Raw genomic sequence first — 21,752 nt, forward strand, 5'->3', positions numbered from 1 at the left:
GATTTTTTTTGTATTCCTTCATGTAGTGCCTTTCAGTAGTAGTTGCTTAGTATTGTTATTGAATGAGTGAATGAATGCAAGCTCACTGCCATAAATGAGGTGATGAAACATATATTGACCTAATTTAGTGAAAACTCTGTGCAAGGCCATCTGTTCTGAGTGCCAGGCAAGAAGTTAAATAATAAGTGCTATAAGGGGAGTGGTCATTTTCAGTAGGGTGATTAGGAAAATCTTCATCAAATTCAAGTAGGATTTGAGTTGGTCCCTGAAAGGGAAGTTTCAGTTAAAAATGAAGAGGAAAATAGAAGTTATCAAAATAGAATTTGTCATTTCAATATTAATTGTACATTCCTGAGCATGGTTTGGAAATTTTCCCTTTTTGCTGTTTGGATAAATCTGAAATCTTCATTTCATTAAATATTTCTCCAGAGTGTTCAGGACCATTTTATTTTCCTTGTTCTTTGGCCCATATCATCTTTGTCATGCTTCTGTATTAAAAGACTGTTCAGTGTGCCTGTTTGTACTTCAAAGGTCCAAGGTCCTACCCCTGCAGTGCTCTTCTTGCTGAGACTTTTCCCTCTCCTATAACTTCCATCTTGTTAGCCAGAGTTAACCTGAGCTGATTTGGAGCTCCTGAGCTCTTTTCTCTTTACTATCATGTACTTACTTTCTTCCCAATCTTAAAATATACTTCCTTTTGAATTTAATATGTACATTTTCATTTTTACAATATTTGCTTTAAAAATATTTTAGTTATAAATTACATGTAGTAAAGTGAAAATATTATGTATATTTTTAAAACCAATTTTAAGCTAATAAACTTAATATGTATATATTTAAGCTACTATATACATTCCAAAGAAAATACGATGACTTATATTAGTAGTGATGAAAATCCTGCATCTCTCTTACTTCAACGCACAGCTCAAGTTTTACCTTCTTTAAATCCATATAGGGTTCCCTCTCTACCCTTACCCTGAGTACTGTGGTTTATGCTCTTCAGCCCTATCCTTCTTCTTTGCTAGTTGTTTCATTCATCTTGTAAATACACTTTTCAGGATGAAAATCAATGTTATTCACTTCTTAATTTTTCTTCCTAGCTTCCATATTTAGTGTTCTTGTCCATAGAAAATACTTAATAAATGTTTGTCAAATTGAGCTGAATTTGTGTTTATCATTTAAAAAAATTTTATTTGTTTTAATTATTTATACATAACAGCAGAATGCACTTATATTCTTTGATATATCATACATAGATGGGATATAATTTCTCATTTTTCTGATTATACATATTGTAGAATCACATTGGTCATACAATCACATACATACATAAAATAATAATGTCTGTTTCAATCTACTATCTTTCTTATCCCTACATCCCCTGCCTTCCCCTCCTTTTACTTCCCTCTACCTAATCTAAGGTAATGCTATTTTTTCTCTCTCTGTCTCTTTTTTTTTTTTTTGCATTACAATTCTTTTTTTAAACTCTTTTTAAAAAATATTTATTTTTTAGGTGTAGATGGACAGAACACAATGCCTTTATTTTTATGTGGTACTGAGGATCGAACCAGGGTCCCTCCCATGCTAGGTGAGCGCTCTACCTGAGCCACAATCCCAGCCCCTTTGCATTACAATTTTTAATACACATATATACCATAATTTTTATATCTCTGTATATAAAGTATGTTGACACCCAATTCAAGTCTTCATACATGTACTTTGTATAATGATGTCCATCACATTCCACCATTTTTGCTAAATCCTCTGCCCGCTCCCTTTCCCTCCCACCCTCTTCCCTATCTAGAATTCATCTATTCTTCCCATGCTCTCCCTCGAAGTCCCACTATGAGTCAACCTCCTTATAGCAGAGAAAACATTGGATATTTGTTTTTTGGGGGGATTGGCATACTTCACTTAGCATTATCTTCTCTAACTCCATCCATTTACCTGCAAATGCCATGGTTTTGTTCTTTTTTAATGCGGAGTAAAATTCCATTGTGTATATTTGCCACATTTTTTTTTATCCATTCTTCCACTGAAGGATATCTAGGTTGGCTCCACAGTTTAGCTATTCTGAATTGTGCTGCTATAAACATTGATGTGGCTGTGTCCCTGTTGTATGCTGTTTTTAAGTCCTTTGGCTATAGTTCCAGATTTTAGAGGGAATGCCTTCAATTTTTCTTCGTTTAGAATGATGTTGGCCTGAGGCTTAGCATAAATAGCCTTTAGATGTTGAGATATGTTCCTGTTATCCCTAGTTTTTCTAGTGTTTTGAACATGAAGGGGTGCTGTATTTTATGAAATGCTTTCCTTAGCATCTATTGAGATCATCATATGATTTTTATCTTTGAGTCTATTGATGTGATGAATTCTCAATAACATTCTGGCAAATTGAAACAAAAACATATCAAAAAGATTGTGCACCATGATCAAGTGGGATTCATCACAGGGATGCAAGGTTTGTTCAACATACAAAAATCAATAAATGTAATATATCACATCAATAGACTTAAAGAAAAGAATCATATGATCATCTAGAAAGATGCAGAAAAAGCATTTGACAAAATACAGCACCTCTTTATGTTTTTAAAAGTGAGACACATCTGTTTTGGTTTCTTGTTTTTAATTCTGATATTTGTCCTAATAAAAAGTTATTGTAAGGAGTACTTAATATGGTAAAATGCATTTTAAAAAGATGATTTGTTTGTTTTTAAATTTAAGGTGAAGCAGAAAATTACAACTTTCTCCTACTGGTCTAGATAGGAAGGTGAATCTCTTCCTTTGTGATAAGGTTTTTGAGCCTGTCCAAGTACCAAGACTATTCTCAGTAGAACCTACTTTTTCATAGAACAAGATTTTGGAAGTTCTGTATAATAATGGCTCTTTCTGATATAAAAAATGATCGTTCTAAGAATTATTTGATCATATTTATTATTTCATACTTAATTATATAAATAATTTAAACATTACTTTTTCCCTTCTATGGGTTGGCAAACTTCAGTATAAATAAATTGCCTACCACCAAAGAGTGATAATGGATATGAACAAAATGTTGCTTGCTATAATTTGGGGTGATTTAATTAGATAATCTCTCTACTTCTTCCAGCTCTGAAGACTCTTAAGTTCTGTGAATGTTTAACACCCTATTTGATCATTTGCATAATAAGTAAAATAATCTTGACAAAATGAACTTGCTTTGGGAAAAGTGCTGGGTTGCTTTTCAGGCCCAAACTGTTATAACTGTTATCTAGCTCATTTGTTGATCTGCAGGAAGGCTCTTCACAGTGGCAGTGAAGTAGCATAAATTAACTTTTCAGCTTCACCAGGTTTTAATGCTTTTATTTTTGATCCTTAACTCTGGGTAGTGATTATATGGTTGTAAATACAATTGAACTCCAAATTGTTTATCTAGTCACCTTAGGGCTCTACATATTCTGCCAAATATCAGAGAACTATTTAGACTGTTAAACATAATGACTCTACCTGCTGCCATGCTGAGGCAAACATCTTCCTTCTGTATCTTCATTCAGAGTTCTCATTTAAATTTTTCCTTTTGTATGTTGATTGTGCTTTCCCCCTGACTTTCTCTGCCATATTGTGATATTTGAGTTTGTATTTTTTGCTGAAATATGATTTTACCTATTAAGAAATCTTGAAATCACTTGGAATGTTTTCAATATTGCCTATAATTTGTATTATATAAATAGGAGAATGTGTTTGGAGGGTGTAAAAATGTTATACTTTTCAGATTTTCAATCCTTAAATCTGTATCCATAAAGGTCACCCTCTAGAAAAAATGCTTTACTTTTGAGGCATATGAATTAGTTTCTAGTTTTCATTTCCAGAAAAACTGTTTTAATTAGATTTTCTGAGAGCAGTTAATCCCAAACCTAATTAGTAAATGTAATTTTACCTTTATTACTTATCATTTATCTTTAAGATACTTTAATTATAAATTAGAAAACAATAATAGAGAGGACACTATGGCAAATTTACCCAGCTAGTCATCTGATTGTTGGTTGACAAAGGGGCCAAAAACATACATTGGAGAAAAGACAGCCTCTTTTAAAAATGCTGCTGGGGAAAAATGTATAACCATATGTAGAAGAATGAAACTAGATCTCTGTCTCTCACCCTGTACAGAAGTTAACTCAAAATGGATCAAAGACCTAGGTATAAAGGCAGAAGCTTCACAACTGGTAGAAGGGAGCATAAGGGAAACACTTTGGTATGTAATCACAGGCAATGACTTCCTGGCTATGACTTCTATAGCTCAGGAACTAATAACAAGAATTGATAAATGGGATGGCGTCAAATTAAAAACCTTGTGTACAGCAAAGGAAGCAATTAATAGTGTGAAGAGATAGCCTACAGAATGTGAGGAAATCTTACAACAGAGGATTAATATCCAGAATATATAATGAACTAAAAAAACTCAGTACCAAACAACAACAGATAACCCATTTACTAAGTGGGAAGATGAATGAACAGTACACATTATAAACTATTATATGAAAAATGCTCAGTATCCTTAGCCATCAGGGAAATGCATATCAAAACTACATTGAGATCCCATCTCACCCCAAAGTGGCAATCATCAAGAATACAAATAAGAATAAACACTGGTAAAGATGTGGGGAAAAGGAACTCTTATATACTGTTGGTGAGAATGTAAATTGGTATAATCACTATGGAAATCAGTATGGCAGTCCCTCAAAAAACTAAAAATAGAATAACATGATACAGCTGTAATACCACTCCTTGGTATTTATCTGAAAGAATTAAACTCAGCATATTCAAAGATATATGCATAACCCATGTTTATTACAGCATAATTCACAATAGCTGATTTATGGAATCATCCTAGGTGTACATCAACAGATGATGAATAAAGAAAATGGGGTGTATATATACACAACAGAGTTTTATTCACCAATAAAGAATAAAATTATGTCATTTGAAGGAAAATTGACAGAAGCAGAGAGTAACATGTTAGACAAAGTAAGCAAGACACAGAAAGACAAGTATTGTATGTTTTCTCTTATATGTGGAAGCTAGAGGGGGACAAAAGGACATCATGAAAGCATAAGAGAGACCATTAGGATAGAGGAAGGGAGTTAGCCAGAAGTAGGAGGGGAGGGTAAAGGAAGGTGTTGAGAAGTGACATAGGAAAATTATGTTATGTACATATACACTATGAAATACACTATTAGGTATAATTAGTATGCACCAATAAAAATGCAAAAAAAAAGAAAAACCCAATATAACCACATTGTAGAAAATATAAAAAAAAAAATTCATCATCTTAAACAACCATCATTATTTGGGTGATTAGGGAACTGTCACCAATAATAATTTTAGTCATGTTTGGTAAAAACATAGTCTTATAGTTGCATTAGTTATGAACTTATTACTTCTTTCCTCCATATCATATATATAGTCTGCCAAAATGGACCTGCGACTTATTTTTCCTTTGAAAGCTAGCAGGATATTAAACCTTGTCAGTAGAGGGCACTAGACAGACATTGCAGGAAGAGATTTTCCTTTCCCGTTCTGGTGTGCTGGCTGGCAACCTTCTCGGGTGCCAGTTTCCTTGAAGTCCACACAGACAGTATATGGCTCCTACATTGCACAGGCTTCCCTAGCTCCCAACTCCTTAAGTTTGGTCAGCAGCATCATACCTTTATGTGATCAGCTTTTGCTGGCACAGTGGAGGACAGATTTCTGATAGGCTCTGGCGTATGGATTTTCAGCAAGCTCTCCAGGCATAGGAGCTCAGCAGCTTCACCGTTCAGTGAACCATGAGTGATGGATACCCTCTCCAACAAGGTCTGCATCTCAGTCATGGAGGGCCTCCCTCTTCCTTTAGTGTCCTTTCACAGTTTTATGAGGTAGTGGCTCTCCTTTACACCTGCTATTCTTTTATTCCCGTAACATCTTTTTTTATTAAGTTATTTATTAATTCTAATTTGTTATACATGGTGTCAGAATGCAATTCATTTCATATTACACATATAAAGCACAATTTTTCAAGTCACTGATTATACACAAAGTATTTTCACACCATTTGTGTCTTTATACATGATGTCTAACTCATTCCACCATCATTCCTATCCCCTTGCCCTCCCTCCTTTCCCCTTCCTTCCCTTTGCTCTATCTACCAACCCAGATGCCCTATCTAAAGTTCCTCCATTCCTCCCATCCTCCCCCCCCCACCCATTGCCATTATGAAGCAGCATCCTCTTATCAAAGAAAACATTCAGCCTTTGTTTTTTTGGGATTGGCTTACTTCACTTAGCATTATATTCCTAACTCCATCCATTTACCTGAAAATGCCATGATTTTATTCTCTTTTAATGCTGAGTAATGTTCCTTTGTGTATATATACCAAAGTTTCCCTATCCATTCATCTACTGAAGGGGCATCTGGGTTGGTTCCACAGTTTAGCTATTGTGAATTGTGCTGCTATAAACATTGATAAAGCTGTGTCCCTGTAGTATGCTGTTTTTGCATTCTTTGGGTATAAACTCAGAAGTGGGATACAAATGGTGGTTCCATTCCAAGTTTTCCAAGGAATCTCCATACTGCTTTCCAGATTGGCTGCCTCAATTTGCAGTTCCACCATCAGTGTAAGAGTGTACCTTTTCCCCCACATCCTCACCAACACTTATTGTTGTCTGTATTCTTAATAGCTGCCATTCTGACTGGAGTGAGATGAAATCTTACAGTAGTTTTGATTTGCATTTCTCTAATTGCTAGAGATGTTGAACATTTTTTCATGTTTGTCGATTGATTGTATATCCTCTTCTGAAAAGTGTCTGTTCAGTTCCTTGGCCCATTTATTGATTGGTGTTAAGGTTTTCAAGTGCTTTAAATATCCTAGAGATTAGTGCTCTATCTGATGTGCTTTTGGTAAAGATTTGCTCCTGTTCTGTAGACTCTCTATTCACTTAACTGACTGTTTCTTTTGGTGAGAAGAAGCTTTTTAGTTAGAATTCGTTCCATTTATTGATTCTTGGTTTTAGCTCTTGCACTATAGAAGTCCTATTAGAAAGCTGGGGCCTAATCTGACATGATGGAGATTTAGGCCTACTTTTTCTTCCATTAGGTGCAAGGTCTCTGGTTTAATTCCTCGGTTCTTGATCCACTTTTAGTTGAGTTTTGTACATGGTGAGAGATAGAGGTTTAATTTCATTTTGTTACATGTGAATTTCCAGTTTTCCTAGCACCATTTGTTGAAGAGACTATCTTTTCTCCAATGTACATTTTTGGTGGCTTTGTCTAATATAAGATAACAGTAGTTATGTGGGTTAGACTCTGTGTCTTCTAGTCTGTACCATTGGTCTACAGGTTTATTTTAGTGCCAATACCATGCTGTTTTTGTTACTATTTTTCTGTATTATAGTTTAAGGTCTGAAATAGTAATGCCACCAGCTTCATTCTTCTTGCTAAGGATTGCTTTGGCTATTCTGGGTCTCTTATTTTTCCAGATGAATTTCATGATTGTTTTTTCTATTTCTATAAGGAATGTCATTGGGATTTTGATTGGATTTGCATTGAATCTGTATAGTGCTTTTGGTAGTATAGTCTTTTGACAATATTAATTCTGCCTATCCAAGAGCAGGTAGATCTTTCCATCTTCTAAGATCTCCTTTAATTTATTTCTTTAGTGTGTTTGTAGTTTTCATTGTAGAGGTCTGTCACCTCTTTCATTAAGTTTATTCCCAAGTATTTTTTTTTTTGAGGCTATTGTAACTGGAGTGGTTTTCCTAGTTTCCTCTTTCAGTGGATTTGTTACGTACAGAAATGCCTTTGATTTATGGATGTTGATTTTATATCCAGCTACTTTGCTGAATTCATTTATTAGTTTTAGGAGATTTCTGGTGGAATGTTATCAAGGAGGAGATTTTAAAAATTCTTAGAGGTAAATGAGAACATCTATACAACATATCGAAATCTCTGGGACACTATGAAGGCAGTTCTAAGAGGAAAATTCATTGCATGGAGTTCATTCCTTCAAAGAAGAAATGGTCAACAAATAAATAACCTAACATTACATCTCAAAGCCCTAGAAAAAGTAAAACAAATCAACCCCAAAACAGTAGAAGACAGTAAATAATTAAAATCAGAACTGAAATCAATGAAATTGAAACAAAAGAAGCAATTGAAAAAAAATTGACAAAACAAAAAGTTGGTTCTTTAAAAAAATAAATAAAATTGATAAACCATTACCCATGCTAATGAAGACAAGGAGAGAGAAAACTCAAATTACTAATATCTATGATGAAAAAGGAAATATTACAACGGACACTACAGAAATACAGATGATAATTGGAAATTATTTTGAAAATTTGTACTCCAATAAAATAGAAAATATCAAAGGCATCAACAAATTTCTAGAGGCATATGATATGCCCAAACTAAATTAGGATGATATACAAAATTTAAACAGAGCGATTTCAAGTAAGGAAATAGAAGACACCATCAGAAGCTAGGACTGGATGGATATACAGCTGAGTTCTACAGGATCTTTAAAGAAGAACTAACACGAATACTTCTCAAACTATTTCATGAAATAGAAAAAGAGGGAACACTTCCAAAAACATTCTATGAGGCCAATATCACCCTGATTCCAAAACCAGACAAAAACAACACATCAAAGAAAGAAAACTTCAGACCAATATCTCTAATGAGTATAGATGCAGAAATTCTCAATAAAATTCTGGCAAATCGAATACAAAAACATATAAAAAAGATAGCGTACTGTGATCAAGTAGGGTTCATCCCAGGGATGCAAGGTTGGTTCAACATACAGAAATCAATAAATGTAACTCATCACATCAATAGACTCAAAGATAAAAATCATAGGATAATCTCAATAGATGCTGAGAAAGCATTTGATAAAATACAGCATCCCTTCATGTTCAAAAACTAGGGATAACAAGAATATATTTCAATAATGTAAAGGCTATCTATGTTAAGTCCCTGGCCAACATCATTTCTAAGTGAAGAAAAATTGAAAGCTTTCCCTCTAAAAACTGGAACAAGACAGGGATGCCCTCTTTCACCACTTCTATTTAACATGAAACTTAAAATGAAACTCTAGCCAGAGCGATCAGACAGATAAAAAGAAATTAAAGGGATACAGATAGGAAAAGAAGAACTCAAATTATCACTATTTTGCAGATGATATGATTCTATACCTAGAAGTCTTACTAGCTAGTCCCTAATTGCTCAAATTCCCTCTTATAATTAATAATTCTTCTTAATTATTCTGTGTATATTATTATTGTTGTTATTATTAGTGCTGCCAGGGGTTGAACCTAGGACCCACACATGTAAGACAAATGTTCTACCACTGAACTGCATTCGCAGCCCTATGTGTATAATATTATTTTTTTAAGTAAAATTAAGTTAGCTATCATTTATATGGTCTCTTAATTACAAAATAATTTTATATCTATTATTCTTTAAATCAGCTTTTTAAAAAACAGCTTTTTATTCTTATGCCAAGGTCATGAACATGTTTTTCCATATCTTCTAAAAGTTTTGTTTAATTTTTTACATTTAGGATCTGTAGTATACCTGGAATTGTTTTTGTGTAAGGAATATGAGCTTAGGGTCCAGATTCATTTTTTTCTCATATTAACATTCAGTTCATCTAGTACCCTCTACTGAAAAGACCATCTTTTCCCTGCTACATTGCAGGATAACATTTGTTGTAAATCAGGTGATCGTAAATGTTAGTTTGGTCTTGGAATCTTATCTCTTCTATTTATCCTTGCCTAATTTATCTTGATAACTAGCAAGGTAAATACATCATTTTTTTATTACATAAGATTGATTTGGCTCTTTGTGGTCTTTTGCATTTTCATATAATCCTTAGGATCAGATTATCAATTTATACCCAAAACCTGTTGAGAGTTTTGTTATGTCTTGCATATCTTTGTTAGATTTATTCCTAGGCATGAGACATGCTTTGATATGTTGTAAATTATTTCTGTAGTTTTAGGTTCAAGTTGTCACCCTGACTCAAGAGTGAAAAATGTTTTTAGAGTAATCCCGTGTTGACTTAGCTTTAATACAGAGAAGCAACCAGTGTAGCATCTTCATCTGATCTGGAAGCCCATTAGCTACCCAAATATGTAGCATTAAGTACAAAGAAAGACCCAGATAGAAAAAGCAAGTCATCCAGAAGGGAAAATTTAGGCTTCTTTTAACTTCTCCATAGTCACAATCAGTTTGGAAGAAACAGCACAGAACTTACAAATTGTTGAAGGAAAGAGTGACCAGAACATTTATAGCTAAGTCATTTTTTTAAGCATAAAGGCAAAAGACAATAATTTTCTTGAGAATTCAGGGAATATACACCTATAAATCCTTGAAAAAAACTATATGGCTTGAATGATGGAATATCAAATGCCTTAAATCTTCTTTCTTGCAATGCCATTGATTTTTTAATTTGGGTATTTTAGAAATATAGCCAGCTCCATCACCTTTAGCTTAATAATCTTTCAGATATTTGAGGGCATAGTCATGCCATTTTTCATATAACATGTTTTAATTAATAATAAGTAAATTATTCCTTTGTTTTTCTTCTCTGAATGCTTTAGTATCTCTGATTTGTTTAAAGTATGGTGCCATAAATAGACAAAAAGACAAACATTACAAAGGGAAGCCAAATTGGAGCAGAGGGAAGTTGAATGATCCCTATCTAGCTCTTTTCATTTTTACCTCTGTTAGGTAGCATGTTGATATTCTTTTTCAATACACAGAATAGCCTGCTGCCATCTTTCTATCTTTAGATGTTTTCTTCTGGATAGTCCTTCTATCTCTCAAATGCCTTTGTTTGTGATTTGTAATTCCTCTTTTAAGTTTTTAAAACTTTGTGTTGTCCTTAGGACCTTATAGTGATTAGGACCCTCCCTTCATCCCTGGCCTCAAGGTCATTTGAAAAATATTCGTGACTTCCATACTGTTGATGTCTCAGCTAAATTTAATATTATATGTTTATTTGAGTATGTTTAAGTTTCAATTCGTTTATATCAGTCATCAGTAAAGATTTTCATTAGTTTGAATCTTACAACTCTACTGAATGGTAAAAATATACAACAAATATAGTTTTACTTAAAGTCATTGATAACTGTTATTTGGTTATCTAACTTTCAGCCTGGCTCCTCACCTTACATTTTCATGTTCCATTTTGGCAAATTTCTTTGTTATTTGCATAATTTGGAATTTACTTAATACTCCCTTTTATATAATTTTTAGAATATTAACTTGTACCTCTTTGTGCAAACGTACTGCTGCATCTAGTGGGAAGAACTTTGACTGTAAGTACAGATAGGCCTAGAATAAATTCTTGATTCCATCATTTGCAAACTTGGATAAATTATACAACCTCTTAGCCTGCTTTTATTGTTGATTTAATGGAGAAAATAATACTTCCTGAGGTTATGAGAAGCAAATAAGTTAACATATATAAAATGTAAAGTCCAATAACTTAATAGGCTCAGTAGATTTTAGTTCTTTTCTCTCTTTCTAGAGTCTAGTTCAAGTCTTACCACATCTATGAAACTACCTCCAGTTATTTTAATTCCTTTCCTAAATTCTTTAAAATCAATTTTTATTTTATCATAGGAATACATTAAAATTAAATAAAAGCATAGATAGTTTTAAAAGACGTGGAACAAACCAGAAAACAATGGTCTTCCCTTCTTTCCCTCTCTGGCTTCTAATTCTTCTCCCTGGTGGCAATTTTTTTAAAGATAGCCTTATTGGGGTATAATTGACATATGATATGCTGTACTTATTGAAAATGTATACCTTACATTTTGACCCATGAAACCATTGCCACAATCAAAATAGTGAACATATCTATCACTTCCAAGTTTTCTTGTCTCCCTCTGTAAGCCCTCTTCCATTGCACTGTCCTCTCACCCTCCCCCACATGCACTGCTTTCTGTCACTATAAGTTATTTTGCATTTTCTAGGCTTTTACATGAACTGTTTTAATCCTTGTCTGCTTATTCAAACATCTGTGTCTGTTCTGGATCAATTTTAATAGATCATTTTCCCCATGGGTCATGTTTGTTGCTTCTTTGTATACCTGGTAATAATCTTTGTTTTTTGAGATGGGGATCTCTTTGTTACCCAAGCTGGTCTAGAACTCATGACTCAAGTGATCCTCCTGCCTCAGCCTCTGGTATAGCTAGGACTACCAGCCTGTGCCTTCATACCCAGCTTTGCCTGGCAGTCTTTGATTGGATATTAGACATTGTGATTTTTATCTTGTTTTATACTGGATACGTTTTTGGATCACCAAATAATTTTTAATTGGTTATTTTAAGTTAAATGTAACATTAGGATTCATTTTCACATAATTATAAAAACATAGAATATAATTGCTCTAATTTAATCCCTAGTACTTCCCCTTTTCCTCCCCTCCTCCTTCCCTCTGCTGATCTTTTTGCTGTCATTTTTTTTCATTCCATTGTTCTTCCCTTATCGCATCCCCCACCTCCTTCATCTGTTCCACTGATCTTTCTTCTATTTTCACAGAGTCCCCTCTCCCCTTTTCCCTTTATCTTTTTCTTTCTTTTTTCCTACCTTATTTTGGACTAGCTTCTGCATATCATACCAAATACTTCTGAGTTTTATTCTGAGAATCAGTTAAGTTACTTGGAAAGAGTTGATCCTTTTGAATTTTGCCTATATGATTTGTTAGGTATGGTTGGAAGACAACTCAGTCTGATGTTAATTGATTCTGTAATACTGAGAGAAAGGCCATCTTGATTATCCAATGCCAGGTAAATAAGAACTCTACCATCTGGCTTGTGGCAACAGATACTGTTTCTCAACAGATACTGAGTACCACGTACTGTTCTTCCAGTCTTTTCAGATTCTTCTTTACTGGCTTTGGGGTAGTTTCCTCATATGTGTATGCAGATCAGTCTTCTGCTGAATAGTAAGGGGTACCTTTATAGATCTTAGAGTTGTTTCTCCGTGAACCTCTCTCTCACCTACTCTCATAGTCGCCTTGATCTTCCTGAACTCTTAGCTCTGTCTCCTCAACTCTGGGAGTATGCCAGGCTCCCCTTGGGTATTCCTCCCTATGCTACAACCTGAATACTCTAGGCAGTGGGCTAGGACAGTCATAAATTTCACCATTTGTTTCTTGTTTCTCAGGAATTGTTGCTTTCAATGCTTGATGTGTTTCATATATTTTGTCCTTTTTGTTGTTATTTTATGTGAGAGGATATATCTAGTTCTTATTTCTTTATCTTATGTGGAAATGGAAGTCTAGCAATAATCTTTTTTTTTAATATTCATTTTTTAGTTTTAGGTGGACACAATATCTTTATTTTATTTTTATGTGGTGCTGAGGATCGAACCCAGTGCCTCACTCATGACAGGTGAGCGTGCTACCACTTGAGCCACATCCTCAGCCCTAGCAATAATCTTTTAACACATTTTTTTCCCCTAGAATTTTGGCTCCACATTTCTAAAAACTTGCTTATTCTATTTCTGGATCTGTAAATTTAAGATTTTGTCTGTTCATTTATAGTAAATGGATGAATCTAGAGACTATCATGCTAAGTGAAATAAGCCAGTTCACAAAATTGAAGGTCGAATGTTTCCACTGATACACGAAAAATAAACCACAATAAGGGGCGGAGAAGAAAACGTTAGTACATTAGACAACAGGGAATGAAGGGAAGGAGGCCAGCTAGGAATAGGAAAGACAGTGGAATGAATACTAGACACTGTGATTTTTATCTTTGTATTGCATTTTTGTTATTATTTATAGTTAATAATTGCATCTTGTTACAACTGCAGAGTCACTGGAAAAAGATAAAGTTGAGTGACATTCATAAAGCATTGAGCAAAATTATTTAAAATTTAAATATTTGAAGATGTGAAATCATAAAAGATGTGACATAATTTTCCTAATTACATATATGAAAAAACCTAAGTGAATCCCACCTGCCGCAGTCCGGCTGGGCACAATTCAGGAGCCACTTGTCAAAAGAAACGAACTTTAGTTTTAGAACCACACACGCCAAACAAAACAGCTCCTCAGGAAAACCTTCAGAGCCCAACTGCCACCACCGGCTTCCCACAAGCCTCTCCCCCTCCCCCACTCCTCCTGCTCTTGAGGCCGATTGGCTGGGTCGTGTGGGCGGAGCCAAAAAAAGTCCCCCAATGAGCAGCTCTGTAGTCTGAAAGGGCGGGGGAACAGCCCAATGAGCATCACCGCAGAGGAGCCTATCAGCTAGAAATTGCTGGGGCCACTGTGAGCCAATCATCAGCTGGCAGTCTGAAAGTTTGCTGGGGCCCCTTCGGCTGTGGCTCTCAACACCCACTATTGTGTACATCCACAGAATGGTGTCCTAATTAGAATAATATATAATTATTCATGTATAATTTTATCAGAAATGATTCTACCGTCATGTATAACTAAAAAGAATCAATAAAAAATGATATTGTCTCTTGTCTTCCAGTTTTGGTGGTTGGGAATTTAGCTTTCTTTTTTTTTAGTATTTATTTTTTAGCTTTAGGTGGACACAATATCTCTATTTTATTTTTATGTGGTGCTGAGGATCTAATCCAGTGCCTCACGCATGCCAGGCAAGCGCACTACTATTTGAGCCATATCCCCAGTCCATGGATTTAGCTTTCTTATACCATCTACTTTACCCCACTACATTTTCTCATTAAAATCAGAGCTTAACCTTAATAAGTAAAATCAAAAATCAATAAATGAGGTGGATTCAACTAAAAAGCTTCTTAGCAAAGAAACAATAAATAACATGAAGAGAGAGCCTACAGAATGGGAGGAACTCTTTACCACATGACCTCAGATAGAGCACTAATCTCCAGGGTATATAAAGAACTCAAAAAACTTAACATCAAAAAACCAAATAACCCAATCAATAAATGGGCAAAGGAACTAAACAGACACTTCACAGAAGAAATACCATCGATCAACAGACATATGAAAAAATGTTCAACATCTCTAGCAATTAGAGAAATGCAAATCAAAACTACTCTAAGATTTCATCTCACTCTAGTCAGAAATGGCAATTATCAAGAATACAAGCAACAATAAGTGTTGGCAAAGATGTGGAGAAAAAGTTGGGACTGCAAATTGATGCAACTACTCTGAGAGGCAGTATGGAGATTCCTCAGAAAACTTGGAATGGAACCATCATTTGACACAGTTATCCTGCTCCATAATTTATATCCAAAGAATGTGAAACCAGCATGCTACAGTGATGCAGCCACATGAGTGTTTATAGTAGCTCAACTCACAATAGCTAAACTATGGAACCAACTTAGATGCCCTTCAACATATGAATGGTTAAGAAAATGTGGTACATACACACAATGGAATATTCCTCATCCTTAAAGAAGAATGAAATTATGGCATTTGCCATTTGGATGAAGCTGGAGAATCGTGCTAAACAAAATAAGCCAAACCCGAAAAACTAAAGCCTGAATGTTTTTTCTGATAAGTGGATGCTAATCCATAATGGGGGGTGAATGGGTGAGGAAGAATGAAGGAACATTGGATTGTGCAGAGGGGAGTAAGGGGAAGGGTTGTGGGGATGGAAAAGACCGTGGAATGAGACGGACATTATCAGCCTATATACTGTATGATTATACTACCAATATGACTCTACACCATGTTTAGCCAGAGGAAGGAGAAGCTGTACTCTATTTATTTTCAGTGTGTCAAAGTGCATTCTGCTGTCATGTATAATTAATTAGAAAATAAAAGTAAAAGCAAAAAAAATCAGAGCTTAACATTTTTATTACATAATTAGTTAGGATGTAATATCAATAATATCAGTGTGGCTATGTAAATAATATTTGCTACTGAGTCAAATAGTGCACATTGGTAACATTCTTGGTAACATATGTAGGCATTATTCTTTATAGTTAATAATTGCATCATGTTGGCACAACTGTGTAGTCATTGGAAAAAGATAAAGTTGAGTGATATTCATACAGCACATGAGCAAAACATTTAAAATGTAAATATTTAAAGATGTTAAATGATGAAAAAAACAGTAGAAGAAAATATGGGCAAATTTCTCTATATATCTTTCTCTTATGGTAGAAAGGCCTTTCTAAAACTAACTCAAAAATCTAAAAGCAGTAAAAGAAGAGATTAATAAATTCTGTTGCATAGAACAGTTAAAAAATTGTTTGTAGCAAAAGATGTCATAAGTTAAAAAAAAAAGAGTTTGCAATTTGTAATGTAGGCTAATATTCTATTTACAAGAAGGGCTCCTTCTTATAGAAAAAGGAAAGACCAGTAAAGAAAATGGCAAATGATAGGCATATTCAGTCCATAGGAAAGGAAATAGTCCTTAAGCATATAAAATGCTCCCTATGCTCATGCATGAGAGAGAGGATAATGCATCTATATATTCTTTTAATACGTTTTTGGTCAGTAGATTGATTTACTCTTTGAAAGTCTGTTTTACAGATGAAACTATACATGTTTACACACACACACACACACACACACACACACGTACATACACAGTAATGTTTTTGATATTTAGGGACATTGGTTCTAAGATCATCCCCCAGTGGATACCAAAATTTGCAGATGCTCAAGTACCTTATTTAAAATGGAATGGTATATGCATGTAATCTATGATAATATAATCCCACATATTTAAATCATCTGCAACTTATAATACCTAATATAATGTAAATGCTATGTAAATAGTCGTTATAGTGTATCATTTAGGGAATAATGACAAGAAAAAAGTCTGTACATGTTTAGAACAGACACAAATTTGTTATTCTCATTTATTATATATGACATCAGAATGTGTAACAATTCATATTACACATATAGAATATAGATTTTCATATCTCTGGTTGTACACAAAGTATATTCATACCATTCGTGTCTTTATACATGAACTTAGGGTAATGATGTCCATCTCATTCCACCATCTTTTTTACATTCCTTGCTCCCCTCCCTTCCGTCCCTCCCCTTTGCCCTGTTTAGAGTTCCAAACACAAATATTTAAAAATATTTTCAATCCCTGGATGGTTCATCTACCAATGCAGAGTCATGGATATGAAAGACTAACAGTATATGGTTTTTCATTACAGTGTTGCATGTAATGGTAAGAATTGGAGAAATGAACTAAATATACAGCAACAGAGGCTTGTTTTATGAAACTATAGTACAGATTTTCCAACATTTCTATCTAGTGCCCAGTGACATTTTTTCCAAACATTAACATATAAAATTGGTTATTTAAAAAATTTTTTCTTCCTATGAATTTACTGCAGTTCTTGGTTCTCCTACTCTGACCTGGACTGGGTGGTCTAGTTTCTTTTGTATAGAAGTAATCTTGGGCCTTGCCTTTACTTTCTCCTTGGTTAAAGCACCTGTTTCTTAGATCCTATGTCATCTTTGCAAGTATAATTTTTTTGATTCTTGATTATTTTAAAATGTTTTTAAAAAACAATTGTTAATTTGTCTTGATATTAGAACCTATGTTGAAAAAATTTGGTTTTTGAAGATATTGTGGCACTTTATTCTACCCACAGTCAAATTTATAAAATATCCTTTAGCCATTTCTTTTCCCATTTTACCTACTTATTTCCACTATTGAGGTTTATATTTTTCCTTTGTTATTTGTGTTTGAACTTTGTTTTGTAAAGAAGAAAGTAAAAATCAGATAAGGTTCATTGACTTTTATGTTTTACTCAAAACTAAAAGCATTACTAGAAAAATGAAATTTTAAAAAGACATGAAAAATGTAGACTCCAGTTTGTTGCTTTTCAATTCCATATACAAAATTAACTCAGTTCTGTATATTTTCATGAACTACACTTTCAGCAGCATGGATGCAGACTGCCTTCTCTAACTCATTTATTGTTGTATCTCTTTTCTTTCTGAGATCCTTTTCTTGACTGCTTTCAGAATTTAGAATTTTCATTAGTGGATATGCTGTGGAAAATTCCTAGTTTCATTTGTCAGAAAGTATCTTTGTTTTACTTGAATTCCTAAAATAAATTTTTTTTTGAGTACAAAATTATTATTTTTTGGCATCTTGAAAATAACCTTTCCACTGTCTTTTTGAGAAGTTACCCATTTAATTGTTGTTAAGGACCAATTGATTATGTCTTTTTTAAAAGTATTATTGGTTAATTTAAATATTTTCTTGTATTTTTCTCCTCTAGGGAATACAGTGAGTAACCTGATTATGATCATACCTCCAATTTTGGGTGCAATTCAGAGTATTAGAGATGGACTGGAAAAGCGGTACATTGGTTCTTATTTAGCACTCACAGGTATGTATAACATTTCATCTGAAAAAAAAAAGATATATAATGTACTGGTGAACTATTTTCCTTTTTCATTTCTAAAAGTAGTTTTCAATATTATGTTATTACACAACATATCCTGAAACTTCAAAATTAAAACTCCATAAACCTTGCCAATGAATTGAACTACACACTGAATGAACTTTTTTTTAACTATAAAATATTTCAAGCATACATAAAATAATTAACATAAAATATCTCTTACCACTCAGCTTTGTCAAATCATAACAGTTTGGAATATTTATTTCAGATCTTAACTTTTCCTACTTCAAGGGACTATACTAGTGCAGATAAAATTGAAACTTCCTTTGTATTTCTGCCTGATTCCCCCTTAGCTTCCTAACTCCTCCCCCAAGAGCTAACCTTTATCCTGAATTTGATCCTTGTGACATTTTTTGATTCTTATAACTTTCTCAGATACTTTTATATATATATGCATACATATGTACTCTTAAAATATATGTAACATTTTAAAAAGTACATATAATATGGTTTTGCATAGTTTCATACTTTTGGAAATAATGTCGTACTTTATCTAATAATAAATAATGCCCTACTTTATCTAACCTTTTGCAATTTATCCACTTGTCTGTGAGGGAGGAACTATGTTTTAGTCATCTTTGTACCCCCATGGTCCACAGTAAGTGGTGGATGGATGGATGAATCAACCTTACCAGGGCCTAAAGTGTCATGTTCTTACATCATCATAATAAAGGAAAAAAAACAAACAAAACAAAAACAGTGAAGGAAGTGGATTCTAGTTTATTGCTTTAAATTTAACACTCTAAACATTTGTTTTGTATAATGCTAAACACAATTTTTTTTGTTTTAGCTCACTTGGGGTATTATTTATACAAGGACAGAAAGGACTTCCAGTTACCACAATTATAAACTAGTATATCGTGTGAGATTCTACCATAATTAATCATAGAATTTGTGAGACTTCAGAATCTGTTATTCATATACATGGAGTTTTAAGAAAGGAACTTGAATTATCTCAAAAAGAAGACACCTGTGACCTTAGGCCTTAACTTTGTATCCTGGGTTGTTTTAAGAATGTTTATAAAATACAAGCAGATCAGAATATTAAAAACTTCACTAGTCTGACCAAAGGGAGCTGTCTTAAACTAAAAAACTTGTAACTCACCCAAAACCTTTACTCTGTACATAAAATGGACAGGAAAAAAATTGATTTTCATACAAAATTACTCTAAAAGGAAAACAATCAATATTTTGGCCAATGTAAGTTCCTTCCACAACTAACTGTGAAACAGAAGAAAACAATAACATATTCCTCCTAATTGAATTAAATAGCCTCAAGCAAATAAATGAATAAAAAATTTAAAAGGTAGACTGGCAAAATGATAGAATGAAAAAGGTTGCCCACTTCCATCTCCTATAACACCAAGAAGTCTGCATCCACCCACAGACAAAAGTTCCTTTGTAAAAGACTCAGGATTTAAGTAGGAGACTTGAATGGGATCCTGGTGGAGAGTCTTTTGAGAATGAAGACCCCAAACCAGGCAGCAGATATACTAATATTACTCTTGCGTTCAAACCTAGAAAGAGCCCTGTTCCCCTAAAGGCTTGATTTAATCCTTGGGCCCACAATCAATACCATCTGCCAAGGGGTCCAGGAAGAACCATAAATTTCTAGTGCCTTAGCAGAGAGGTTCAGTTACTTGCTGACATTGGTTTTGGCAGCAGATCTAAAAGCTACCCTGTTGCTTGGCTCCAATTCCCCTCAATTGTGGTCCTAACTTAGGACTACTCACACAAGGACATAGAAGGAGACTTGCCCATCTTTAACAGTCCATCAGCTACCCATCTGTCAGAACCTCTGTGACATGTTTGCTAGCCTCCATCTCACAACAGATACTGAGGTAGCCTGCTCTTAGCTCTGGTCTCTCTCATTGCAGTCAGGAAAATAGCTTGTCTCTGTTAGGAACTGCTGGGAGATGCATGCCTATGTGCTCCGTTAGGATGGGCTTACCATCCTCTGTCCCACAACAAATCCTGATTGGTCCAATTTTAGCTCAAGTCCTTATTGCCATAGTTGGGCATCTGTCACACCTGTGTGAGGAATTGGAAGGTTTTCTGGGCTTTAGTCCCTAGCAAGGTTTTCCACATAGCCTAGGTAAGTCCTTGGTTCTTCCATAGACATAGGTGACTAGGCTCTACACCAGCCTTAGAGCCCTCATAAGGTTCATGGCAAATCTGGTCTTAAGGCACCCTCTAGTGCTAAAATGACTTCATCAGTCACAGGCTTACAGAATCCAAATCAGAATGCCTAGAACTTATCGAAGGATGATGACAAAGCCAGACTATGAAGATTGGAGTAAACCCTTAATTCTTCAGTTTGGAAACATTCAAAAGCATTAAAAACAAGCAGGAGAATATTAACTCATCAAATAGAATAAGGTGCCAGTGACTGACCCTAGTAAGATTGAGATATGCAACCTGTCAAACAAAGAATTCAAAAGAGCTTACTACAACAAAGTTCAATAGACTTTATGAAAACACAGAAATAATTCAGAAATTTATCAGAGAAGTTTAACAGAGATTGAAATAGTATTTTAAAAATTCAAACACATCTTTTGTTGAAAAATACAATGAATAAAATGAAAAATGTAATAGAGCACTTCATCAGGATGACTCATCAAGCAGAAGAAAGAATCTGTGGGCCCAAGGACAGGTTATTAGAGTAATACAGTCAGAGTAGAAAACAATAAAAAAGAAGGAAGAAATCTAAAGGGATTTAATGGAATAACATCAAGAGTAAATATATGGGTCATTGGAATTTAAAAAGCAATAGAGAAAAATAAAGGGATAGAAAGTTTATTTAAAGAAATGATAGCATAAAATTCTCAAAACAGATGAAGGATATGTCTTTCCAGTACAGGAAAGTGAAAAGTCACTAATCAGGTTAAATCCAAATAATAATTCACCAAGAATCATATAATCATATTATTAAAGGTCAAAGCCAAAGAAGAATCCTGAAGGCAGCAAGAGAAAAAAAAAAAAAAAGCAAATAACATAAAAAAGGACTCTCAACACACCTAGCTTCAGAATTCTCAGTTGAACCCATATAGGCTGGAAGAAAGTAGAATAATATATTCAAAGTACTAAAAGAAAAAAACCTGCCAAGAATATTGTACCCAGCAAACTTGTCCTTAAGAAATGAAGGAGAGGGCTAGGGTTGTAGCTCAATGGTAGAGCAATTTCCTAGCACGTGTGAGGCACTGGGTTTAATCCTCAGTAACACATAAAAAAATAATAAATAAAATAAAGGTATTATGTCCATCTATAACTAAAAATATATATTTTTTTAAAGAAATGAAAGAGAGAAAAAGACTTCCTGAAAAATAAAAGCTGAGGAATTTATC

General features: G+C 34.1%; 1 protein-coding gene across 7 annotated transcripts in view; it reads left to right on the forward strand.

Annotated features, from left to right (window-relative positions):
* The window catches only part of Acer3 (alkaline ceramidase 3), a 170,622-nt gene that overhangs the window by 56,981 nt on the left and 91,889 nt on the right, over positions 1-21,752 (forward strand). For all 7 annotated transcript variants that reach the window (XM_078046706.1, XM_078046704.1, XM_078046705.1 and 4 more), the window contains one exon: positions 18,223-18,333. In XM_078046706.1, the coding sequence (XP_077902832.1) occupies positions 18,223-18,333 (111 nt within the window). Of the gene's footprint in view, positions 1-18,222; positions 18,334-21,752 lie in introns of those variants that run through there.

Source organism: Ictidomys tridecemlineatus, chromosome 4, assembly GCF_052094955.1.
Source record: "Ictidomys tridecemlineatus isolate mIctTri1 chromosome 4, mIctTri1.hap1, whole genome shotgun sequence".
NCBI lineage: Eukaryota > Metazoa > Chordata > Mammalia > Rodentia > Sciuridae > Ictidomys > Ictidomys tridecemlineatus.